Source organism: Triticum aestivum, chromosome 3D, assembly GCF_018294505.1.
Source record: "Triticum aestivum cultivar Chinese Spring chromosome 3D, IWGSC CS RefSeq v2.1, whole genome shotgun sequence".
In the NCBI taxonomy this organism is placed as follows: Eukaryota; Viridiplantae; Streptophyta; class Magnoliopsida; order Poales; family Poaceae; genus Triticum; species Triticum aestivum.
In genome coordinates, this window is record NC_057802.1 from 8,866,124 (window position 1) to 8,893,387 (window position 27,264).

Below are 27,264 nucleotides of genomic sequence, written 5' to 3' on the forward strand. Positions count from 1 at the left end.
GCTTCAACCATTGGGGACCCAATTGCGTTTTTGTTTTGATTAGATGGACTTATTTGTAAATGTTTAGGGACCTGCTTGTTGTAGATATATTTATGGCGCTTTATTTTTTAGTGCGTTTGCTGGACTGCTGTGCGCTGTCCTTTGCGCGCTATATTTTTGTGCCTCTGCTGGACTGAATCGGCCACGGCGTGCTAAAATTACTAAAATGGCGTGCTAAAATTATTTTAGCGCGCCGTTTTCTTGGGCTTCTGTTGGAGATGCTCTTATTGCACCGCAGGTTGGAGCAGCTGCCGCGCGCAGTCCTTGTCGATTAGCCTGCAGATCCCCGCTGGAGCCAGCACCAGCACCACCGACGATGAAGCCCTTGTCGCGGAACATCCAGAGAGAACTCGACGCCAAGGCCGTGGCCGACGGGGAGGAAGACGGCAAGCAGCACACCGAGAGAGGCGTCCGGCGGCCGTCCCGGCTGTTCTACGTCGGCCTCCTCTACACCGTCTTGTGGGCCCTGGTATTCTTCCACCACTTCTCCACGAGCGTGCAATCAGGTAATAACGCGGCGGCGGCGTCGCCCACCGTGCTCCAGCTCAAGCCGTCGGCCTTCTTCTCGGCGTCCCGCATCTTCCGCCGGGACCCATGCGCCGGACGGTACGTGTACATGTACGACCTGCCGCCGCGGTTCAACGCCGACCTCGTCCGCGACTGCCGCCGGATCTCGGGCTCCCCCGACGTGTGCAAGGACGTGGCCAACGACGGGTTCGGCCCGCCCATCATGGGCGGAGGCGAGGGCGGGTCGCTGCCGGAGCGGGGCGCCTACGACACCGACCAGTACATGCTGGGCATGATCTTCCACGCCAGGATGCGGCGGCACGAGTGCCTCACGGCCGACCCCGCAGCCGCCTCCGCGGTATACGTCCCGTTCTACGCCGGGCTCGACGCGGCGATGCACCTGGACAACGCAGACCTCGCGGTGCGGGACGCCCTGTCGCGGGACCTGGTAGACTGGCTGGCACAGCGGCCCGAGTGGCACGCCATGGGCGGGCGCGACCACTTCCTGGTCTCCGGGCGGGGCACGTGGGACTTCCTCCGCCGCCCCGACGCCGACGGCTGGGGCAACGCGCTCATGACCTACCCGGCCATCCGCAACGCCACGTTCCTCACCACTGAGGCGAGTCCGTGGCACGGCCACGACTTCGCCGTGCCGTTTCCGTCGCACTTCCACCCTTCGTCAGACGCGGACGTCGCCGGCTGGCAGGACCGCATGCGCCGTGCGCAGCGCGGCCTGCTCTGGTGCTTCGCCGGCGGGCCCCGTGGCGGCGATACGGGAACCGTGCGTGCCCAGATCATCGAGCAGTGCGGCCGGTCGAGCCGGTGCTCCCTGCTGGGCAAATCGGCGGTGACGAAGCCGGGGCACTACGCACCAGGCCATGCCATGCGGCTACTCGAGAGCGCCCAGTTCTGCATGCAGCCGCGTGGCGACGGGTACACGCGCAAGTCCACCTTCGACTCCATGCTGGCCGGCTGCATCCCGGTTTTCTTCCACCCGGTGTCCGCCTACCTACAGTACACCTGGCACCTGCCCAGGGACTACCGGAGCTACTCCGTGTTCATCCCCGCCGGCGACGTCGGCCGGAACGGCAGCATCGAGGAGGTGCTCAGTAAGATACCGTCGGAGAAGGTGGCGCAAATGCGGGAACAGGTCATCAGGCTCATACCCACCGTGATGTACCGGGACCCGGCGGCTAAGGGGGTTACGTTCAAAGACGCGGTGGACGTGGCCCTTGAGCGTGTCATCCACCGTGTGGCGAAGCGCCGGCGTTCCGCGGCCGAGGGACGGGAGCACGTGGACAGCGTCGACGGAGGTGATAGCTGGAAGTACGACTTGCTAGAAGATGGGCAGGAGAAGATAGGTCCGCATGAGTTTGATCAATATCTGTACATGCACCTAGCCGGAGATTTAGTTGGGTAGTTTGTCAAACATAGTTAATGGACCCATATGTACCTTTTGTTTTTTTGGCAACCTCACGAAGCTTTTATTAATTCGTCACAATATTTACATAGACGGAAGGAAGGTCTCCGGGGTGTCCCAACCACACTTGTCGGCCACCCCGGAAAGATAAAGCATGCTTTGCTAAGTTGTGAGCTTTATAATTCGAGCTCCAAAATTCATGGCTAAATTTACAGAAACCAAATTCCGACGAGTGGCATATTATTTCATGTATGGTAGCTCCATAAACAGATGAGTTTTCCTTCTTCAAGTCTTCCACCACCACTTTGCAATTCGAGGCCACATGAATTCGTCGTTCCTCCGGTGGCGGCGAGGTGGGGAGGGTGCGCGGCCGCCGGATCTGGGTTCCCCCATCGTCGGCAGGGAGGGCGACGCGGGGGACGGGGTGGCTACTAAATTGCAAGCCTACTGACACCCCCCCCCCCCCCGCGCGCCCCCGGGTTGGCGGCGGCGGGGCGTCTTGGCTGGATCCAGCCCTCCCCCCCTTCCCCGCAAGCATGCTGCGGCCTGGCGCCTCGGCGTGGCCCAGATCCCGACGACAACTACTCGGCGAAGGCCTTGCTCCTCTCCCGTGGTGGTGCTACTCCGGCTGGGTGGCGCCCCCGCTGGCTCCTTGGTGGCGTCCCCTGTGTGCGCGCGAGGCCGCGACAGCTAGAGCTGCGCTCTCCAGGTCCAACGGCTTGTCATCGTCTTCTGCTAGCGCGGCTCCGGATCTGGCGCTCCGAAGGCCGCGTTTCTCTCCGGCTTCTTCGGTTCACAGGTCCTCGCCGGTGCTGCTCCGGTCCCGACTGAGACACACTTGTCTGAACAATTTGCCATATGTCTAGTCCACATAATATTTTTGCCCTTATATGCTGAATGAACTAGAACTTGTAGGGCATATAAAAAGATGAAAAAATTGCCGTGGCAGATACATGTCAAAATTAGTCATTGTATCTTTATTATAATTCTGATGCTTTGTATAAGTAAATTGCCATTTATTTAAGGTAATTTTGCCATGATACGAGAAACAAAAATTTGCCATGGTACTTGAATTAAACTTGAGATGGTACATAAATTAAGTTTGTCATGATCCATAAAAGTAAGTTTGCCATGTTTGAGAAATAAAAAGAAATATATAAAATAATTATTTAGTAACAATTTCCATGGCACATGAAATAATGTTGCCATGGTATGAGGAAAAGAATTTGCCATGGTCCATGAATTAAATTTGCCATGATATGAAAATTGAAATTGCCATGGTGCATGAAGTAAATTTGCCTGCATTATATATATGGCCATTACAAACAAATATCTAAAACTTTCCATGGTTTTAAAGACACAAATGTTTTCAAAACTTGCCATGTGAATGAATTGAAAGAATGCAATTTTTGAGATGTAAAAATTGCCATGGCACCAACATACATTATGTTAATTGAAAAGGTGAAATTACCAGGATGTAGGCAAAATGTTTCCAAAACTTGTCAAAGTTTTGGAATTTAGTTATCTAAACAACATTTAAAAAAAATTAAATGTAAATTTACCATGGTTCGTAATGGCAAATTGCCATGTTCAAAAATGTGAATTTGCCATGGTCTAAAAAGCCATTTTGGAGGAAATCATTCACTGGTAGCTGCTCGGTTGGCTTGCGAGTAGGGGATTAATCAGCTAATCGGTTAGTTAATCAATTAATCGGTCGATTTATCAATTTATCGGCTACTCGGTGACCCTACGAGTAGAGATTAATTGGAAAGTTGACTGGTTTATTGGACGGATTATTGAACAGGGAAAAAACCACAGCAAATAACCTCTGTACACCCTGTAAATTTACCATGTATCTAAAAAAATTGCCATTGTCCATGAAATTTGCCATGGCAACATATTACATTTTGTTGCCATGGTTTTGAAATAGATTGATTTGTCACTAGAACAAAAAAGATGTCGAGTTACATAATCACAAAAAGAGAAGACTTGTGATGGGAAACATTAAAACATGTAAAAATTAACAAAAATTAACATATTACACCTAAAAATGTTGTATGATCAGTTCATTCATTTTACACAAGATTGCATGTGCTATAAATCAAAATTTTCATTATCTTTTCATGCAACTATTTACAAGATTTCCAAATTCTAAATTTGCCATGGTGAGGTGTGAGTTCCATCGATTCTCATAACAACTAATCCAATAACCAAGCAACCCTAAAAACAATGGCAATTCGCCAGTCATGGGAAAAATCTAGAGAACACGAATTACACCTAAAAAAAATCTGTGATCAGTCCATTCATTTTATACAAGATTGCCATGTGCAATCAAATTTTCGTGAATTTGCCATGCAACTATTTACAAGATTTCTAAATTTGCCATGATTATGTGCGAGTTCCATCGATTCTCATAGAAATTAATCCAATCACCAAGCAACCATGGAAACAATGGCAGATTTGCCATGGTAAAAATCTAGAGAACACAATTATACCTAAAATAGCCATGAGATCAGTCCAAGCATTTTACACAAATTTGCCATGTGCTATAAATCAAAATTTCATAAATTTGCCGTGTAACGGTACAAGATTTCTAAATTTGCCATGATGATGTTTGAAATCATCACTCGTAGCAACACTGCATATAATCCCTGGGGAAAGAAGAATCAATCGCAAACAAACGGAGGGAGCATATATACCACCGAAGCAGCAACAACTCTTGCTTGGACATCTGCATGAGTCGCTCAACAATGGCGAAACCGGTGGAAGATGAAGCCGCCGACCTCTTCAAATTCTCTTCGCAAGCACCACTAGCTTCTCTTGTGGCGTGCAGCTGACCCAGTACTTGGTTGCACTGGTTATTATTGCACTGCAGGTTGGAGCAGCTGCCGCGCGCAGTCCTTGTCGATTAGCTTGCAGATCCCCGCTGGAGCCAGCACCACCACCACCGACGATGAAGCCCTTCTCACGGAACATCCAGAGAGAGCTCGACGCCGCGGCCGTTGCCGACGGCAAGCAGCACACAGGGAGAGGCGCCCGGCGGCCCTCCCGGCTGTTCTACCTCGGCCTCCTCTACACCGTCTTGTGGGCCCTGGTATTCTTTCACCACTTCAACACCAGCGTGCAATCAGGTAATAACGCGGCGGTGGCGTCGCCCACCGTGCTCCAGCTCAACCCGTCGGCAGTCTTCTCGGCGTCCCACATCTTCCGCCGGGACCCGTGCGCCGGACGGTACGTGTACATGTACGACCTGCCGCCAAGGTTCAACGCCGACCTCGTCCGCGAGTGCCGCCGGATCTCGGGCTCCCCCAACGTGTGCAAGGACGTGGCCACCGACGGGTTCGGCCCGCCCATCACGGGCGGAGGCGAGGGCGGGTCGCTGCCGGAGCGGGGCGCCTACGACACCGACCAGTACATGCTGGGCGTCATCTTCCACGCCCGGATGCGGCACCACGAGTGCCTCGCGTCCGAGCCTGCCGCGGCCGCCGCGGTGTACGTCCCTTTCTACACCGGGCTCGACGCGGCGATGCACCTGGACAACGCAGACCTAGCGGTGCGGGACGCCCTGTCGCGGGACCTGGTAGACTGGCTGGCGCGGAGGCCCGAGTGGCGCGCCATGGGCGGGCGCGACCACTTCCTGGTCTCCGGGCGGGGCACGTGGGACTTCCTCCGCCGCCCCGACGCCGACGGCTGGGGCAACGCGCTCATGACCTACCCGGCCATCCGCAACGCCACGTTCCTCACCACTGAGGCGAGTCCGTGGCACGGCCACGACTTCGCCGTGCCGTTTCCGTCGCACTTCCACCCTTCGTCAGACGCGGACGTCGCCGGCTGGCAGGACCGCATGCGCCGTGCGCAGCGCGGCCTGCTCTGGTGCTTCGCCGGCGGGCCCCGTGGCGGCGATACGGGAACCGTGCGTGCCCAGATCATCGAGCAGTGCGGCCGGTCGAGCCGGTGCTCCCTGCTGGGCAAGTCGGCGGTGACGAAGCCGGGGCACTACGCACCAGGCCATGCCATGCGGCTACTCGAGAGCGCCCAGTTCTGCATGCAGCCGCGTGGCGACGGGTACACGCGCAAGTCCACCTTTGGCTCCATGCTGGCCGGCTGCATCCCGGTGTTCTTCCACCCGGTGTCGGCCTACCTCCAGTACACCTGGCACCTGCCTAGAGACTACCGCAGCTACTCCGTGTTCATCCCCGCCGGCGACGTCGGCCGGAATGCTAGTATCGAGGAGGTGCTGAGTAAGATACCGTCGGAGAAGGTGACGCGGATGCGGGAGCAGGTCATCCGGCTCATATCCGACGTGGACCCGGCAGCCAAGGGGGTTACGTTCAAAGATGCGGTGGACGTGGCCCTTGAGCGTGTCATCCACCGGGTGGCGAAGCACCGGCGTGCCGCGGCCGAGGGACGGGAGCTCGTGGACAGCGTCGACGGAGGTGATAGCTGGAAGTACGACTTGCTACAAGATGGGCAGGAGAAGATAGGTCCTCATGAGTTTGATCAATATCTGTACATGCACGTAACCAAAGATATGGAGTATTTTGGTATATATGAAGATATGTACATGCACGTACATGCACGTAACCAAAGACGTTGCTCGTGGACAGCGTCGTCAAACTTAGTTTTTTTAGAAGAATTTTTTAGTCTAAACACACTTCACTTTATTGGTTATTAAACAAGTTCAGAGGGAGTAGATATGGAGTATAAAAAAGCCACACATGGCGTTCTAAATAAAGGGCACAGATAACTCCCTAACGTTCAGTCTGCGAATCACTAGTTGAAGAAGAGCACGAAAAATTGCCATGATCAGAGAAATAAAAAAACTATAACGGTAAAAAATGCAACATATTTTCAATAGCAAAATTTACATGGCAACTTTTAGTTTAACTTGCCATGGCAAACATTTACTCTAGTTTTGCCATCGCAAAAATTAACACTATTCTTCCATGACAAAAAAAAAATTACTTTTATTCACATGGCCAATTTTAGTTTGATTTGCCATGGCCATATTTTTACAATGGAAAAATTTACACTATTCTACCATGGCAAAACTACTTCTATTCACATGGAAAAATTTAGTTTAATTGGCCATGGCTAAATTTACACTATTCTTCCATGTTCCATGGCAAGAATATTTTTATTCGCATGTTGTTAAACGTAAATTTGTCATGGCAAAACTAGTTAAATATTTTCCATGTCGATATAGGGAATTTAGCCATGGAAATAAAATGAAAAATGCCTATGGAAAATAAAGAGTAAAAATTGCTATGGCAATAAAATTTAAAAATTGCCATGGCGATATAGGTGAGTTGCCATGGAAAACAAGTTCAATTTATTGCCATGGTATTTTGCTATATATGAAGACAAAAAAAATGTGGATTCAAAAATTGCCAACGCCTAGAACAAAAAAAAGTGTACCATATATTGTTTGGTGGTAATTGCCATGTTTCATAAAGTAAATGTATCCCATGAATAAGCAAAAATTCCTATGAAAAAAGATGAAAGTGAAATTTGCCATGACAATAGAAGGTAAAAAAATTTGGACATGATACGAAAAAGGATATGGTAATTTCAACAAAAAAGAAGTTGTCATGGCAGTAAAGAAGTAAATTTTGTCATGATACGAAGAAAGCAAATTTGCCATGGTATTTGAATTAAATTTTCCATGGTCCATAAATTAAGTTTTCCATGTCCATAAAAGTAAATTTGCCTTGTTAGAAAAAATAAAAAATAATATAAAAATCCTCCTTTATTAAAAATGCCATGGCCCATGAAGTAGTAATGCCAAGACACGGAAAGAGAGCTTGCCATGGGCCATGAGTTTAATTAGCCATTGTATTAGCAATTGCACACAGACTAGGAAAATCAAAAGCAGAAAAAACAAACTCCATGGCAAATTTTACATTATTCTTCCATGGAAAAAAAAATATTCACATGGCAAAGTTTTGTTTACGTTGCCATGGTAAAATTTACTCTATATTAGCCATGGCAAAATTTACACTATTCTTCCATGGCCAAACTACTTCTATTCACAGGGCAAATTTTTGTTTAATTTTCTATGGAAAAATTTACTCTATTCTTCGATGGAAAAAATACTTTCATTCATAGTATGTTAAAAGTAAATTTGCCATGGCAATATAGGTAATTTGGTCATGGAAAATAAAATGCGAAAGTTCCATCAAAAAAGAGAGTATAAATTTCCATGGCAACAGTAGTTAAATATTTGCCATGTCGATATAGGTAATTTAGCCATGGAAATAAAATGTAAAATTGCCATTGCCAATAAAGAGTAAATTTGCCATGGAAAATAAAGAGTAAAAGTTTCCATGGTAATAAAAGTTAAAAATTTCCATGGCAAATAGAAGACTATATTGCCATGGTCCATACACTAAGTTTGTCGTGATCTATGGACTAGACTTGCCATCGTTACATAGAAAGGGAATTTTTCCATGTTGCGAAAGAAGGAAAATTTGCCATGCTCATGGTGAAGGAAATATGCCCTAGAGGCAATAATAAAGTATTATATATTTCCTTATATCATGATAAATGTTTATTATTCATGCTAGAATTGTATTAACCGGAAACATAATACATGTGTGAATACATAGACAAACAGAGTGTCACTAGATGCCTCTACTTGACTAGCTCGTTAATCAAAGATGGTTATGTTTCCTAGCCATAGACATGAGTTGTCATTTGATTAACGGGATCACCTCATTAGGAGAATGACGTGATTGACTTGACCCATTCCGTTAGCTTAGCACTCGATCGTTTAGTATGTTGCTATTGCTTTCTTCATGACTTATACATGTTCCTATGACTATGAGATTATGCAACTCCCGTTTACCGGAGGAACACTTTGTGTGCTACCAAACGTCACAGCGTAAATGAGTGATTATAAAGGTGCTCTACAGGTGTCTCCAAAGGTACTTGTTGGGTTGGCGTATTTCGAGATTAGGATTTGTCACTCCAATTGTCGGAGAGGTATCTCTGGGCCCACTCGGTAATGCACATCACTATAAGCCTTGCAAGCATTGTGACTAATGAGTTAGTTGCGGGATGATGTGTTACAGAACGAGTAAAGAGACTTGCTGGTAACGAGATTGAACTAGGTATCGAGATACCGACGATCAAATCTCGGGCAAGTAACATACCGGTGACAAAGGGAACAACGTATGTTGTTATGCGGTCTGACCGATAAAGATCTTCGTAGAATATGTGGGAGCCAATATGGGCATCCAGGTCCCGCTATTGGTAATTGACCGGAGACGTGTCTCGGTCATGTCTACATAGTTCTCGAACCCGTAGGGTCCGCACGCTTAACGTTACGATGACAGTTTTATTGAGTTTTGATGTACCGAAGGAGTTCGGAGTCCCGGATGAGATCGGGGATATGACTAGGAGTCTCGAAATGGTCGAGACGTAAAGATCGATATATTGGACGACTATATTCGGACTTCGGAAAGGTTCCGAGTGATTCGGGTATTTTTCGGAGTACCGGAGAGTTACGGGAATTCGTATTGGGCCTTAATGGGCCATACGGGAAAGGAGAGAAAGGCCTCAAAAGGTGGCCGCACCCCTCCCCATGGTCTGGACTAGGGAAGGGGGGCGCACCCTTCCTTCTTTCTCCTTCCCCCTTCCCTTCTCCTACTCCCACAAGGAAAGGAGGAGTCCTACTCCCGGTGGGAGTAGGACTCCCCCCTATGGCGCGCCTCTCCCCTTGGCCGGCTGCCTCTCCCTTGCTCCTTTATATACGGGGGCAGGGGGGCACCCCAGAGACACAATAATTGATCCTTGAGATCTCTTAGCCGTGTGCGGTGCCCCCCTCCACCATATTACACCTCGATAATACCGTTGCGGAGCTTAGGCGAAGCCCTGCGTCGGTGGAACATCATCATCGTCACCACGCCGTCGTGCTGACGAAACTCTCCCTCAACACTCGGCTGGATCGGAGTTCAAGGGGCGTCATCGAGCTGAACGTGTGTAGAACTCGGAGGTGCCGTGCGTTCGGTACTTGATCGGTCGGATCGTGAAGACGTACGACTACATCAACCGCGTTGTGATAACGCTTCCGCTGTCGGTCTACGAGGGTACGTGGACAACACTCTCCCCTCTCGTTGCTATGCATCACCATGATCTTGCGTGTGCGTAGGAATTTTTTTGAAATTACTACGTTCCCCAACACAGGGCAAATTATACGAGCTAAATTGCCATGGCAATTTTGGAGATTGTGAACTTGGCTGAAAATTGCAATCACAACAACAAAAATCATCACTATATAACAGACTAAAAAATGTGTGAAAGTGCCTACCATGGCAAAAGAAAAGAATATATTGCCATGTCAATTTACAGATTGTCAATTAGGGTGGTTAAAGAGAAGACTATATTTACTGATTACCATGTTTCTACACAATAGTGCCTCAAAAGTACCATGTTCCAGTACGAACTAGCAGAAAAAAGCATCTAGAGATTAGTGCAACAACAACTTGGGAAAATGGGAAACAAAGCTTGATCAACCTTGTGTGGGAACTGGGGACATCTAGTGGACGGGTGGACGACCTCGTCGTCGTCGAGCTCATCGGGTATCAGAAAAGGGTTAGTCGGGCATGGCAGGTCCCAGTCCACAGGTACAGGAAAGTCAAGCTCAGAACCTTGCAGACCTGCTCAGGCCAGCCAGCGCAGGGGGAAGTCGACCGTGATTGGGGAGCCGGAGCCAGCTTGGTCGCCGGAGGTGACGTAGACGGGGGCAGCTGAGAGGGCGACGACAAGGTGTGGGAGCAGGTGCAGCTTGGTGGTGGGCTTAGGAAACCCTGGCGAAGTAAGAGCTGGAGCACGACGAGGTCCTCGTGCTCGTCGTGAGCAGGCACGATGTAACAGAAGTCGTCGAGGACCATGATGAGGGAGAGAAGCCGTGGCCGCATGGAAAGACTAACTGCAAGAAAGAGGACAAGTGTGATGCGGCGTGGATTTCCTTGCATGCAACTTCGGAAGCCATGATGACCAAGAAGGATACAAGGAAGGAGAAGTGCCCACAAGACAAAGAAGAGAAAATGAAGGCCTTCATAGAGATACAAAGGAAGAGGCTCGAGATGGAGGCGGTGAAGCAAACGAAGAAGCTCGAGATGGAGGCGGGGAAGAAAAGGAGGATGCTTGAGATCGAGGCTACCAATGCCAAGACCAAAGCAAAAGAAGTGGCGCTCGCTTGCATGGCGAAGGGGTGGAGATCATGAAGGTGGACTGGAACATGGTGTCCCCGAGAAAGAGGCCTTCGTTCGAGAAGATGTGGGACGACATGCTCAAGTTCGATGACGAGTGATCTATGGCGGAGAGCGCCATCTTTTTTGTATGCCGACATGATCACAGCCGAGATGTCGTGGTTGAACTCCCGCCCCTTTTGTGTGCTGGCATCTGTGTTGGGCACTGGCAAGTGTGCAGCATGAACTGCGTGCTTTTTTGGAGGCTGGCATACATGCCAGCCTCTGGCATGGCGCCGACATGAACTCTGGGCGATGGCATGGCCGCTGACGTGATCTATGACCACGGGCCTTTTTAAAATTCATATTGTTTTATGTGCGGACGAGAAATGGGATGATGGGTTGGGCGCACGGCGGACCCAAACACAGAGGGGGCTGACGACCCGACCCAAACGGATAAAAATCAGACAAAGCGCGCATCTGTTTGGGTCGGCGTGTTGGAGTTGCTCTAAAGAAAAAATCACTGGGGTTCTTGGGAGCAACTAAGGAAGGGGTACTCTTTCGGGAGCCCCTGCAAGGGTCACCTGGGGTGGGCTGGGAGTGTGCTAAGTGGCGCGTCTCATCCCAGCGCCACATGCCGTGCTCTGGGCGCTCACTCCGAATTTTATTTATTTTTATTTTTCATACACGCATGCAGCTTTAAAATGATTTTTTTCTCCTTTTTTTGGCTTTTCGGTTTTCGTCCGGTTTTTCTTAGATTTTGGACAAACAAATTCAGTAAAAAAAATCCCGTGAAAAGATGCGCTTTTTTTGTTTTCTTCCGCGAGAGGCACATATTTACTTCTCGTGTAGTCACGGATTTGCTTCCGCGCGAGGCATAGTCGTGCATCTCGAAAACGAGAAAAACATATTTTTTTCTTTCCTTCCACGAGAGGCACAAATTTACTTCTCATGAGGGCACGGATTTGCTTTCGCGAGAGGCACTTGGAAACGGAAAAAAACATTTTTACTTTTTTTTCTTTCCATGAGAGACACATATTTACTTCTCCTGCAGGCACGGATTTGCTTCCGTGAGAGGCACAGTCATGCCTCTCCGGAACAAAAAAATGCATTTTTTTCTGCGAGAGGCACATATTTACTTCTCGTGAATGCAGGGATTTGCTTCCGCGCGAGGCACAGTCATGCCTCTCGGAAAATGAACAAAAACGTGTTTACTTTTTTCCTCCTTTCGCAAGAGGCACAAATTTACTTCTTGTAGAGACATGGATTTGCTTCTGCGAGAGGCATAGTCGTGCCTCTTCAGAAAGGATAAAAAATGTTCTCCTGGTTCGTTTTTTCTAAAGAAAAGCTCGTCAAAACCTATCAACTTGGGATCTAATTTCGTATATCTCGACGCGAGGAATCCAACGGTTCGAGATTTGCGCGCAGGGTTTAAAAGATAAAACTTTTTGAATAAACGGATCTAAAAAAAGGAAAACACCCATATTGCGACAAGTGACGGACATGCAGTGCGCCATTTGTCACAACCTGGGTATGAGAGTGAACTTTGCAAAGAGTGTCCTTTAATAAAAAATTTTTGAGACAGGAGTGTCCTTTAATTAATGATGATTTCGCCTTTTCCCGGGACCTCGTATGCAGCCCTTCAGGCGCGGAAAAGGCTAGCTCAGTTCCTGGGTTGCGGTCCAACAAATCCATCTCAAGTACGTAGCTTCAGGAGGTTTCGTCCACACGAGTGTTTTTTTTTGTCTAAAAAAACAAGGTAGTTTTTTTCACTTTTCTATTTCCTACTAAGATGGCCATCGGTTTCTATATAGTTTAAACGAATATAGTCAAAATATAGCCCATAAAATAATGTTTAAAATAATTCGAGCATTCAATTTCTTTTAAAAATCACGGTATTTTGAACGAAAAAATGCAAATTTTAAAAGAAGTTAATCGATTTGAAAAAAAATCATCAATTTTGAGATAAATTCATGGACATGAAAAAAAAATCACGATTGAAGAGCAAATCACAAATTTGAAAAGCTTCCTTTTTTTTAAAGTTCATCAAACTTTAAACATATTCATTGAATTTGAACACAAATCATCCAACTGAAAAAATGTTCAATTACTTTTGAAAAAGGATCATCAATTTGAAAAGAAGTTCATCAATTTGAAAAAGGTATCAAATTTGAAAAAAAGTTCATAGATTTAAAAAAAAGTTCATCAAATTTGAAAACAAGTTCGTCAAATTTGATAAAAGGTTAATCAATTTTGAAAAAAAAGTTCATCGATTTGAAGAAATTTTGACGAATTTGAAAACATTTCAAATAAAAAAGAAAACAGAAAAGAAGAAGAAAAAATAAAAAAGAAGAAGAAGAAGAAGAAGAAAAGAAGGAAAAGAATACAAGTAACCACTTCAGGTTAGTTTGCGTTGTGGTTATCGCAGTGGGGGTCGTGGAAGCATTGCTATCACCATTGCTGCCTTCCGCTCTCCGGCCACCAGCCTTCGCAGCAAGGGTGCTCCAGGCTGACAGTAACAACCCTTCTCTTTCTCACCTTCCCTTGGGGAGGAGCGTGGAGGCTGCTGAGTTGTTGGGGAGGTGTATCCATGTCAACTAGCTCCGAGGGAGGGAGGATGTGCATGGCGCGTAGATAGGAGAAGCGTCGACATCAACGGCCGAGATGGAAACTGTTAGCTGTAATCTTGATGGCTTTGTATCTACATGTTTATTTCATTTCTTCATGAATTAGCGTCGTTAGCAAATGCATATTAGCAGATGTACGTCACAACTGGAAGGCATGTACTGGGGAGTTGCCGTGGTGCCGCGTGAAGCGGACGTCGTCGTGTGAGAAGCGCGGCGCGGCATGCAGGATTATTAGTCTCCGCGCCCGTCTACAGCTTATATTATACATCCTGGTTTATTTTGTGCATTCACTTCATTTGTAATACGTTAATTAGAGAGCAATCTTGGGTTGCAGCAATCGCACAGGCTAACTAAAGAGCGATTTTTTTTCAGATTCTAAATCTTTGGTTGCTACGCTCCATTGAGCAGCTTTCTTTTGTGTTGATAGGGTGGACCCAAGACTTACTGTCAGTCGCTTCTTCTTTCTCGTGTCTGATCTCTCTTCTTTGTGGCACGCTTTCGGCAGGTCCCCCACTTGTGGCGTCTAACGCATAGAGGATCTAAGGCAGTACGACGGTAGTGTGAGGCGTCTTCGCTACATTTCTCATAGGTTCGCCTGCTGAAAACGGATGATCGAGCACCGGAAAACCTATTACTACGCACCGCCCCTCCGATGATCAACTCATAAATCAGAAAGATACATACCTATAACAATTACACATGTCAAAATTCATAAAAGAATTGGGTCAAGCACAAGTTTTCACCAGCCCTCATCTACTTCTCTCTCGCGAACTTTCCCACAAGTCCCCCACTCGTCGCATGTAGCACGTAGAGCATCTACAGCAGTACCGCGATAGCACAAGACGTGCTAGGTGCAGTGAGCACTCACCTCACGGACTGACACCTTTTCGGCAATGCTTGCAGATTCGCCTACGAGCACCGAAAAACTTATTACTATGCACCGTTCTGATTCGATTTGTCTTGTTTTGCTGAGAGCTGCTCAGACGTTCAAATGATCTAAAAATTGGAGCGAATCTTCCTCCTAAGCATCTTGTACACTCTACATCTTTCTAGTTATGTATACGTAATTATGAAGACACCACTATGAAGATATTTTGTATGCCATATACTATACAGATCTATACCAATATATTTAAGGATACACATATACAAATACACCATTAAAGCACTCTCACCATATAATCCAAGTAAACATGGATTTTTCCGTTTCTTATTTTCTCACATTTAAGTGAGTTCGGTTTAAATATGTTTTAAGATGTATGTTTAAAAAAACAAATTTTATTACAAAAACAATTTGAATTGCCCACAATATGATATCTATGATCGTGATTTTGCAAAATACATACAAATCAGTATTAAAGTTTAGTATAAATAGCTATAACAATCTCACATAATAAAGTTCAGAAAAGAATTGAGTCAGGCACAAGTCTTTTTAATGTTGACTGTAAATAAATTTCAGATTTTAAGGGGCGATGAACTTTTTCACCAGGTCTCATCTACTTCTGCCACACGCGCTTTCCCGCACGTCTCCCACTTGTGCCATCTAGCGCGTAGAGCATCTAGGGCAGTACCGTGGTAGTGTGGGGCGTGCTCGCTACCGATGCAGCGAGCAGTCACCTCACGGACCAGTACCTTTTTGGCACTGCTCATAGATTCGCCTCCTGAACACTGGCGATCGAGCGGCGAGCGGTGCTGGTGAACTTCGCCCATCGTACACCGAGTTCGAGCTATAAAAATAACCACAGACTCTCTTCTCTTTCTCCATCCCCACAACGTGCCTCATTCATTCTCCCTAATTTTCACCTTTTTTCTTCCTCCGCTGACAAAAGATCGAGAGGAGGCCCCCAATGGAGGTCGTGATCTCAGAGTTGATCCTAGTTCTCATAGCTGGGCTACTAGCAGCATTGCTTGGCTTCTCTATGCTTCTGTGTGCAATGATCCTAGATGATCGCCATGACGCTGCTGCCCGAGCGGTGGCTCTCCGAGGCACTGGTGACCCTGCCAATGAAGGGAAATAAGCTTGGTAGTGCTCTATCTGAGCTACGTAGGAGATATTATATTGCTCTCCTTCATTTTTTTTTGGCCTTTCGCTACTGGAGGCAGATATGCTTGGTAGTGTTCTACCCGCGCTACCAAGGAGATATCATATTGCTCTCCTTCATTTATTTTTATTTTTATTCTTTCTTTGGGTGGTCTCATCTTGCCGGTTTCATGGTTTTTCTTCTTTGTGCTTGTTGACCTTGTCATATGTTAAAGTATTATGCAATATAGATCTGTTGTCGTTTTCCTTGGCGGTTATATACTTTTTGGAAAACATGACCGATAGATAGCACACCAAGGTGAACCAATAATTTTTTAATAGTCAGTAAAACGTTTAATTATATACTTTTTGGAGAGCATGACCGATAGATAGCACACCCAGGTGAACCAATAATTGTTTAATAGTCAGTAAATCGTTTGCATATGTGGCGGATTAGAACTTGGTGTTTCACAAATTGTACATAGCTAAAGGTTGCACATGTTTTTTTTCAACGACAAAAAAGTAAAATGAAATCGAACTGCACAGGCAATAAATAAATACAAATCAAATACATAAAAGGAAACACACATGACCTTAGTTAGTAGACCACAGCCAACATACATGACATAGAAGTACAAAGACAGATACTTTTACACATGGGAAACTACAAAATATGACCTGATCTCCTCGATGCAACGACAATGTCTAAGCAATCTTGTTGGACTTGCTTGATGCCGCACCATCATCGATTTTAATTTCGGCAAGCTTCAGATTGTTAACACCCCTTCTCCGTCCGTCGCTTGGATATCTCTAACCATTCAGCGTAATCCTCCAAGATGGCATTAGCAATCGTAGGCTTCACTGGTTCCTCCCACGGCATCAGACGTGTCATGCTGGAATCTACGGCAGCGAAGCACTCCTTGAATGCCGGAGGTTGGTTTTCGTTGTGCACATGAGGAACCATAAGTTGTAAATTGGTCAATAGAAAAGTTTACATGTTAATTTATCAGTAGGTAGGAAGTGCAGTATGTAACCATGCACCTAGAAGATTAACACCTTTCCACATTTTATGTCAGTTTTAACCCAATAAAAAAATTCATAAAATCTATAATAAACCTAGCATAAATCAGTAAGCAATACCAAATTTGAAAGAACTAACCATGTAAGAACGAAACTATAAACGACGAACGATTTCTTCATAGACTATGTTCCTTGTGATTGGCAAATGTTCTCCGTTCTCATCTTCAATTAAGAATTTTAGACCCTTCCGGAACTACACAAAGGATCAAAAGCATACCAACCAGAATTGGAATTAAGGAAATCGCCCATTCAAGAAAAGGAATCAGCATATGTGGAACCAAACAAAATTTAGATGCTTCTAAAACAAAATTTCGTTGGAAAAAATTGTATAGAAAAACTTATTTGAAATCTGCCCAAAAAACTGGACAAATAACAAAAAACTTAAAAAAATGCAGTTGGCCCGGCGCGCGAAGCTGCTGGCCTCGGCCTACCGCAGCCCAGCCGCCCTTGGCTCAGCGCGGCCCAGCTCTGGGGCGGCGCCCGCACTGCTGGGCTCGGCCCAGCGCGCGTGGCTGCCTCCCGCTGCAGCCGGCCTCATTTTCTTTCGGCCCAGCGGCCCACAACGCATTAGGGTTAGGATCCCTACCGTCCATTTCAATCCGACGGTTCGGCGCCGTTTTCGCCAGATCAAAACTCTGATCCGATCGATCCATCAGAAACCCTAACGCCATTCCGCCCCCAGCGCCTCTCTCGCTCGTCCGTTCCTCTCTCGCCCGCCCGCTCGGCTCCGGTGCGCGAGCCACCGCCGGCGCGGCGTGCCAGGACGGAGCGGCGAGCCAGGGCGGCACCGGCGAGGCAGCCCCTTCCCCCTCCCATCTCTGTTTCCGCGCGCGACAGAGAGAGACAGAGAGGCGCTCGTCGTGTCCTCCTTTTTCTTTTCCGCGTGAGAGGGAGGAAGAGGAGCGCGGCAACTCTGCGCCGTGGCCATCCTCCTTGCCGGTCGCGTGTCCTCCCTCTGCTGTGAGCGCGCCGCCGTCGAGGGATTTGACCGCGGTGTTAACCCCCTTCTCCCCCTTTTTTTTCTTGCTTTCTTAACACACACCCCGTCGCCGCTCCTCTCTCTAGCTACCACACCGCCGCGCGTGGACGGACACCACTCAAAATAGGAGCCACACTCCCACTCCTTCACGACGGCCCAGTCCTGGTTCGACGCTCTGTGCCACCGCCTCGCCGCGTCCATCCCGACTGTTATCGCCTAGTGGACTACCGGCTCGTGCCCGATCCCGCGTCCCGTCCGCTCATGCCGACGGGGAGGCGTCCCTCCACTTCCATTCGGCACTCGCCGGTGCCCAGCACCGCTGTTTTTGTGGCCGTGGATAGCGCGGGCGGCAACGTTGCTCACCACATCGCCGCTCGCCTGCAACGCAACACGACTGGGTTGGTCCTGCTGCAGCCATTCTTCGGCGGCGAGGCGCGGACCGCATTGCGGGAGCTAGAGGGCGACATGCTGCAACCGCCAGGTCGAGCAGAGGAGCCGACAGCATGGCCGCGCTCTCCGCCGCTCATGGCCTCCGCAGTCACCGTCCTGCAGTCACCGTCCCGAGGCCTGTACTATGCTTGCGACCCAGACTACTGCGATGGAGACCTACATCGAGAGGGAGGAGGGCCTTTTATGTAGGTAAAAACAGCGGTGGAGGATTTCACGCGAACCTTCCCGCGAACCAACGAGCGAGGCCCAAGCGGCACCGACCAGGGACCGGAGCGACTCTAGATTTCACGATGAAAGCGGCACCGATTACATTAACATAGAGCAGCACCGAACCACCGAAGGAAAGGAAGGATGGCCCACAAGTAACAAAATTTGCTAAACCCACCAAAAGAAACGTGACAGCAGTTCAAAAAATTTGAAACAAACTTGTGAACACACAAGGCCTTTGTACACAACCATTTACCAAAATAATAGCACGTGTCATGTACACAATTCACCATGGGTCACTTTCACACAGGTGGGTTAACCTTAGAGCAAAAACGTTGCCTGCAATAGAGGCTTGGGTATGGGCTGAGTGACTCGTCAAGTGGTTAACACGAGATTATTAGTGTGTTGAGTTCTGGACGTGGGTTAGTCGGTTAGTTAGTGGTGTTAGTGGGGCGAATGTGATGCCCAGGCTGTGCGCGAGTACACTTGTAAACAAAGGGTGGATTTTATTGGTTCAAATTGAAGTATCAAGACGAGACAAACACAACGAGCACGCATTCGGTCTCTGCATAGCTAAGGTCCATACTGTCGACATCAATGCAAAAATTATATGGAGAAACAGTGGCTGAAGCCATAAAAAAAGGACGGAAAGGGTTTAAGTTTAGAAGAACTTTATATGGAGAAACTCTAGGATTATGGAATAGTCTGAAAAGCAGATGTGAAGAAATTGAAGTGAAAGGTGGGAAAGACAAAATTATATGGTCTCTTAATGCTGATGGGAAATTTACAGTAAAATCAATGTATAGAAAGCTGGTGGCTGATGAACTTAGATTCCCACCGAAATTTCTGTGGAAAATCAAGGTGCCGGCCAAGATTAAAGTGTTTCTCTGGTTAGTCATTAAAATAAACATTCTTACTAGGGATTCATTGTTGAAAAGGAGATGGAAAGGGGAAAAGGTGTTTTGTGGGAAAGATGAATTAGTCGATCATCTATTTTTTGAGTGTTCCGCCGCCTCCTTAAGATGGAGTTTAATATAATGTTCATTTGGTCTGAGAAAAACACCATCATCAGTTCAAGATTGTTTTGGGGTATGGTTGGACACTTTTGAGAGGGATGATAAAAAATGGTGTTCGTTGGGGTTCCCACAGTGTGTTGGGCGCTATGGAAAGCCAGGAATGGGGTCATTTTTGAATAGAAAAAATTTTCTGACCCTGTGACATTAATCAAAACTAGTAATAATGTACGTGCAACGCACGTTTTATATTAGGTAGGATATTAGTTGCAAGTTATATTAGGTAAGATATATCTGTTGCACATTGGTATTTGGTAAGATATCAATTACTTTTTTCGCATGAATGGTAGGATATTAATTACATGACAGATTTCATGGGATAACGTTGAGTCAAAACGTGTTTATAACCAATGGCAGTGGTGGGTAATTAGAGCGCTAAACGTGTTTGGTGCTCAACATTGGAGTGATTTGAACCGCTAGATAACATGATTTGACGGCCGAGATGGTTTGGATATGCCTCTTTGGGTCTTTTTATATTGGTATAGATAGATATAGATGATAACACATTGGATGTGTGATTAGTCTATTTTGCGGATAAAGGAGCAACGGAAAAAAAGTACTGGAGTTGGGGGCAAGACTGCTAGAACGGGTAGCAAGTGAAGTGTATGCAACCTCGCAAGGGTGGAGAATAAACGTGGCGCGACTGGAAGCGTAAACTCTTCCTGGAGGGGCGGCTGGCTCACTTGTTCCTATCTGTTTCTTTTGCTGTTTTTGTCTTTTGAGTTATGAGGCCCTTAGCCTGGATGAATGTAATGAACTCGGTCTTTTTGGACTTAGAACTCGCTTTCGCTGATGTAGGTTTATGAATGCTGTCAGTGCTCTGTGGCTATGCCAGCCTGAGCTGGGAATAGCTCCATTGCCGTTTCTCCCTTTTCGGTTTTTGGCTTGTCCTTATAGTTCTGAATGTTGTGGTTTTCATTAATGAAAATTGGAGGGGTGCGAAAGCCCTTCTTTCTTAAAAAAAACCCATCAATGCATATACATAAAAAACACCAGCAAATAGCAAAGTCATATAAAACTAAATTTATGCATAGGCGAGAAAAAAAAATACCCCAAAGCAATCAGATCTATGATCGGCAAACTATAACAATGACCATAGGCACACCAACCATCTTATGACACCAAACGGACAATGAGGTTTTTCGACAACAACGCCTTCAAGAAGCGAGCAACGCTCAAGCATTGCCATCACCGGAGCCAACCATCCAAGGCCAGAATCTATTTTTTCACCCCGAAGAATCAGTCTAAGAATATCTGAGCAATACCTTCAACAAGGTAACGATGTAGAAACATCGTCATTGTCGGGTATACGCAACTCGGGTCAGATTCGATCTAGGCTTTCACCCCGTAGGTCGAGACCGGGCGCTCGAGTAGCACCACCATCGTCGTCATTCAAGTATTTGTCAGCTTGTCGCCATCACTTTTCCATGATTCCAGCAGCTACTTGCGATATGCAACTGCGCAGCCGCACAACCATCCCTTTGCGTCTCACCATGAAGTGGACCACTGAATTTGGAGATCTTTTGGTGGTCATCGCAATCTGTAGCCAGACCACGCTGCAGGCCGAAGTGGTTCTCGGCAAAACCTCCTCCGTGCCGCACAAACCCACCAGAACGCGTCACCCCGCTACCACCCACCACGAGGGCTCTGCCCCGTGGCACATAGCCAGCCCAAGGGAAGGTTTCATGGAGGTGAGAGCGCTAGTGGCGTCCATTATGAGGCTCGCCCGAGTCACCAAAAGCAACGTCGGGCCGACCCGGTTTTTCAGGCGCCTACGCGCACGGCGGCAGCAGCCAAGGTCGGGAGCCATGTAGCCGGGCACCTTCTGCGGACGAGCAGCATAAGAGGATAATGTCGGGATGAGGCCGGGCCAGACTAGTGGTGACACGATGCGAGCTCTGCGAGGGGATTGGGGATTAGGTTTTCTTTCTCAAGAGAAATATAGAGGAGAAAAGATTGGGAGGCAGCTCGACGCCAAACCCATTATCTATGTATTCTTATATAATGTGTGAAATAGCCAAGAGAGAAGAAGTGAGTTGCCAAAGTTAGCTCCAACATTGGTATCAGCTAGGTGACGACGAAGACGACTCTGTGAGACGCTCCAGCGAGTGAAGCCAAGGTGCCGAGCGACTCGGCTGCCACGACGATGCCATCAGCGCGGAAGCTCCCATTCCCGTTGTTAACGAGGATAAACTACACGATGTGGATGATGAGGATGAAGTATCTGTTACAGCCAACGACGCTTGCGCCGTTGACCGCAAGGAGTCGTCCAAGGAGGTCGATGAGGGCAAGGAGGAGAGGGCTGTGGAAAATATTGTAAACAGATCGGGATCCAAGCTTCTCGGAGATTCCAAGATATTGTCCAGTCATTTCCCTTTTGTGCACTCTCTTACTTTTACCGAAGAAAATCTGACAAAGTAGCCTTCCGAGTCCTTGCAATTCCTTCTTACATAGTACTCCCTTCATTTTTATTTACTAAGTATATTAGATTTGATCTAAATCAAGTTTATAATGTTTGGCCAAGTTTATAGAAACAATATAAACTTTTACAATTATATATATATATATATATATGATTATTCAAAATAATATTGATTTTTTAACACAGTACAGACGCAGCCGCTTATACATACGCAAGTACATGCATATCCCTATGTGCACCTCCGAGAGACTAAGCCATCACATCAACTGGAGATTGGCGAAGTCGCTACATAAGATTTTGTAGTCGATGGGAACGTCTCCATGCACTGAATGAGCATCGATGGAAGACCTGAAATAAATACAAAAAAATATGATCACCAATGTCAAGTCTATGACTTAAACACCGATGGATTGTGGGATATAACTGTCCTCCTAATGCTATTGATTTGGTATTGTGGATGTCCTAATATTGTATGAACTTGGCCAAAGTTCATAAAGTTTTATTTGTGACAAATTAATATACATAATAAAGTATAGAAAATCACGTCATTCAAACTAGCTTAGCCTTGAACGTAACCAGGTATTATTGCTTATTTGACAGCTTGTAAGGAAAAAAAACTACTACTAGCACTAATCACGACACAAGGTAGAATATGGCTAGTATTTTCGGTGCGCATGGGAAATGTGGAAGATAGTGTAAACAGACCGGGATCCAAAGCTGCTCGACGGTTCCAAAGCTGATTCAAAGCTCGAGGATGGCATCTCGGCGCACGTAAATTGTAGTTGAGCTTGGAGCATCTCCAACAAACACGCGCGGTTGCGCGGCGCGTTATATATTTTTTTGCAGCGTCCAAATAGCATTTTAGCGCACTGGACTAGTGTTTTGCTATACCAGAAGCGCAAAAACATGGCGCCCAATCCGGCGGCCCCACCTGCAGCAGCCTAGATTTTACAGTGCGCGCGAGCGGGCACACCAAATAAGTAGCACGCAACGCCGCCGTTTTCCCCAGCGCGCTGAACCTACTTTGTTGCGCGCGAAATTTTAGCGCATCTGCTGGAGCGCCAGCTTCGATCGCGCGCGCAATATAGTCATTTCTTCCAGCGCGCAACTAATCTAGCGCGTCTCTTGGAGATGCTCTTACGAGAGCATCTATTTTTCAGGTACCTGAAAAGATCTGAACCTTCATATCTTCATTCAACAGCCCTAAACAGATCGTATATTGTTCATCTTCTTCTTCCTCTCACACGTTTTTTATTCTCCTTCCTCGCCAATGTTCTTCCTTCTCTCCGCGGCTTACTCAGACCTAACACCTGCCTCCACCCCTGCAGCCTGTGATTGTTGCTGCCCCGCTCTCCCCTCGACCTCCCTCCATCACCGTGCCGCCCCGCTACATGATTAACAACTCGGACGATCTCCTACGCTCGCGCACGCACACACCCCACTCTCAAGATAATGGGGTTATGACTTCCCTCTAAGATGAATAATGAGGCTATGACTTTTTCTTGAAGATAAATAGTGGGGTTGGTTCCTCATTCAAGTGCGCTCGAAAAGATGGAAGAAAGAACAAAAAAGTGGAATTTCATGGTACCATGAAATTAGCAAAATCAGGCTGGTCATAGTGTGAAGTATCATATACTAGTATCATGCATATGATACTAGTGTATGATACTACATCCATAGTGCATAGGCCCTGTTTGGTTCATAAGTCCTAGGACTTTTTCTAGTCCCAACTAAAAAGTCTCTAGTCCCTAAAAAGTCCCCCCTGTTTGTTTTCAGGGACTAAAAAGTCCATAGTCCCTCCCTAGAGGTTTTTAAATGACCATGTTACCCTAGTATACAGAAAAATAACAACCAAACAACACCATGGGATGGCGGGGCAATGGGTGCAAGGAGGGGCATTGTTGAAAAAGTCCCAAAAAGACTCTCCTTAAGAGTCTTCTTCATTTAATCCCAAAAAGTAACTTTTAGTCCCTAGTAGTCCGTCAAAAAGTCTCTAAGAGTGACTAGAAAAAGTCTGTGGAAACACACACCCCCATAGTATCATAGATTAGTATCATATGCGATCTCTTTTATTGCCATGCATGACATATAGTAACATAACATTAATTATGTTACGGTATCCAGCTATGTTACTATAACCATCTTTTTTTTAATTGTCTGCCACATAAGCATATTTACGAGTTGGCCAGCCTGCATACACGGCCTCGTAATACACGCACGCGGTATCCAAAGCTGCTCGAAGCACAAGACTTCGCCACCATGCATACATGCATGCATGCACATGTGTGTGTCAGTACCATTAATGAGGTCAACTTGACGACGAATACGAGTAACCTCGATTCGATGCCCTAATGGAAAAGGATTATAGTACGTATTAAACAAGGGTTTTTGTACTAGCGCCCGGGTCGCACGGTTTCCATCGACACAGTGAGTAACGCTGAGCTAAGGTTGGAGCAGCTAGCCGAATGCCGCACAGCACAAGCACGGCAGCAACACCTATGAAGCCCTTCTCCCGGAGCCTCCAGAGGGACCTGGACGCCGCAGTCGACGACGATGACGGCAAGCAGCACTTCGCCGACGACGGCGATGGCAAGCAGAACACCGAGAGAGGCCTCCGGCGGCCGTCCCGGCTCTTCTACCTCGCGCTCCTCTACACCGTCTTCTGGGCCCTGGTATTCTACCACCACTTCTCCACCAGCTCGCAACAATCCGGCAAAGCGGCGGTGGCAGCACCCACCGTGCTCCAGCTCAAGCCGTCGGCGTTCTTCTCGCAGTCTCGCTTCTTCCGCCTGGACCCGTGCGGCGGCCGGTACGTGTACATGTACGACCTGCCGCCGCGGTTCAACGCCGACCTCGTCCGCCAGTGCGGCCGGGTCCCAATCTCCTCCCACGTGTGCAAGGACGTGTCCCACGACGGGTTCGGCCCGCCCATCCCGGGCGGCGGCGAGGGCGGGTCGCTGCCGGAGCGGGGCGCCTACGACACCGACCAGTTCATGCTGAGCATCATCTTCCACGCCCGGATGCGGCGGTACGAGTGCCTCACGGCCGACCCCGCCGCCGCCGACGTGGTGTACATCCCGTTCTACGCCGGCCTGGACGCGGCGATGCACCTGAGCAACCAAGACCTCGCGGTGCGGGACGCCCTGTCTCGGGACCTGATGGACTGGCTGGCGCGGCGGCCAGAGTGGCGCGCCATGGGCGGGCGCGACCACTTGCTCGTCTCCGGGCGGGGTACATGGGACTTCCTCCGCAGCCCGGACTCAACCGGCTGGGGTAACACGCTCATGACCTACGACCTGGCCATCCGCAACGCCACGTTCCTCAGCACTGAGGCTAGCCCGCGGCACGGCAACGACTTCGCTCTGCCGTTCCCGTCGCACTTCCATCCCACTTCCGACGCCCAAGTCACCGGCTGGCAGGACCGCATGCGCCGGCGGGACCGCGCGTGGCTCTGGTGCTTCGCCGGCTGGCCCCGTGCCCAGGGCATCGGTATGGGGCCTGAGCGCGCCGAGATCATGGAGCAGTGCGGCAACTCCAGCCGCTGCTCTATGCTTGGCAAGTTGAACCACTACGTGCCCATGCGGCTGCTCGGGAGCGCCGAGTTCTGCATGCAGCCGCGCGGCGACGGCTACACGCGCAAGTCCACCTTCGACGCCATCCTCGCCGGCTGCATCCCGGTCTTCTTCCACCCGGTGTCCGCCTACCTCCAGTACACCTGGCACCTGCCCAGGGACTACCGGAGCTACTCCGTTTTCATCCCTCACGGCGACGTCGTCGCCCGGAACGTCAGCATCGAGGAGGTACTGCGTAAGATACCGTCAGGGAGGGTGGCGCAGATGCGGGAGCGGGTCATCCAGCTTATACCTACCGTGATGTACCGGCACCCGGCGGCCAAGGAGGTTACGTTCAAAGACGCGTTCGACGTCGCTCTTGAGCGTGTCCTCCACCGGGTGGCCAAGCGCCGGCGTGCCGCGGCCGACGGACGGGAGTACGTGGACAGCGTCGACGGACGTGATAGCTGGAAGTACGACCTGATGCTAGAAGATGGGCAGAACAAGATAGGTCCGCACGAGTTTGATCAATATGTTCACATGAACGCAACCAAAGATTAACTTGCCTAGTTAATTGGGGAAGTAAAAATTATCCGCTGCCCAACACTCGCATGCGGCGCGATCAAACCGTCGTATGATGTTCTTCCTCATCACCTGCTCCCTTGCAGCAGCGAGAGAGGATTTTCTACCATGCATTCATCATTTTTTTTATTAAGAGCATCTTCAACGGACGCGCAAAAACTGCTCCGCACGCTAAAAACCGTTCTTTTTGGCGCGGAGACGCTCCAGCAAATGCTGTAAAACAATGCATGTTTTCAAAACTTGCCATGCGAATGAACTGAAAGGATGCAATTTTCGGGACATAAAAATTGCCATGGCACCACCATACATATGTCAAAGCTTTGGAATTTAGTTGTCTAAAAAACATGTCAATTTTTTTAAAATGTAAATTTACCATGGTCCATAAAGTGAAATTGCCATGTGCCATAAAAGTGAATTTTCCTTGGTCTAAAAAACCATTATGGAGGAAATCATTAACTGGTAGGTGCTCGGTTGGCTCGCGAGTAGGGAATTAATAGGCTAATCGACAAGTTAATCGGTCAGTTAATCAATTAATCGGCCAATTTTTCAATTATCGGCTACTCAGTGACCCTACGAGTAGGGATTAATCGGAAAGTTAGCTAGTTAATCGGACGAATTCTTGAACATGAAAAAAACCACGACAAATAACCTCTCTACACCACGGAAATTTACCATGTATCTATAAAAAGATAATTTGCCATTGTCCATGAAATTTTCAATGGCAACATATTATATTTTGCTGCCATGGTTCAAAAATTATTTGATTTGCCACCAGAACAAAACAAGATGTTGAGTTACATAATCACAAAAACAGAAGACTTGCCATGGCAAATGTTGAGACATGGCAACTATTCATAAACGATAAACCATTAACAAAAATTAACGAATTACACCTAAAAATGTTGTCTGATCAGTCCATTCATTTTACACAAGATTGTCATGTGCTATAAATCAAATTTTCATGAATTTTTTGTGCACCTATTTACAAGATATCTAAATTTTCCATGATGATGTGTGAGTTCCATCGATTCTCGTAGCAACTAATCCAATCACCAAGCAACCCTAAAAACAATGGCAAATTTGCGATGGAAAAAATCTAGAGAACACAATTAT

At 47.6% G+C, this 27,264-nt stretch overlaps 3 protein-coding genes across 3 annotated transcripts; all 3 read left to right on the forward strand.

Annotated features, from left to right (window-relative positions):
- The first annotated feature begins 355 nt into the window (after positions 1-355).
- Positions 356-1,966, forward strand: LOC123073697 (xyloglucan galactosyltransferase KATAMARI1 homolog). The gene has a single exon (XM_044496751.1). It carries the CDS (start codon positions 356-358, stop codon positions 1,964-1,966), a length of 1,611 nt encoding a protein of 536 aa, XP_044352686.1.
- Positions 1,967-4,919: 2,953 nt separating this feature from the next.
- LOC123076023 (xyloglucan galactosyltransferase KATAMARI1 homolog) lies at positions 4,920-11,196 on the forward strand. The gene is made up of 3 exons (XM_044498487.1): positions 4,920-6,510; positions 10,383-10,697; positions 10,790-11,196. Exons 1-3 carry the CDS (start codon positions 4,920-4,922, stop codon positions 11,194-11,196), a joined length of 2,313 nt encoding a protein of 770 aa, XP_044354422.1.
- Positions 11,197-24,471: 13,275 nt separating this feature from the next.
- Positions 24,472-26,665, forward strand: LOC123073698 (xyloglucan galactosyltransferase KATAMARI1 homolog). Its single transcript, XM_044496752.1, has one exon. The coding sequence runs from the start codon at positions 24,484-24,486 to the stop codon at positions 26,128-26,130; it is 1,647 nt and encodes a 548-aa protein (XP_044352687.1). The 5' UTR covers positions 24,472-24,483; the 3' UTR covers positions 26,131-26,665.
- The last annotated feature ends 599 nt before the right edge of the window (positions 26,666-27,264 follow it).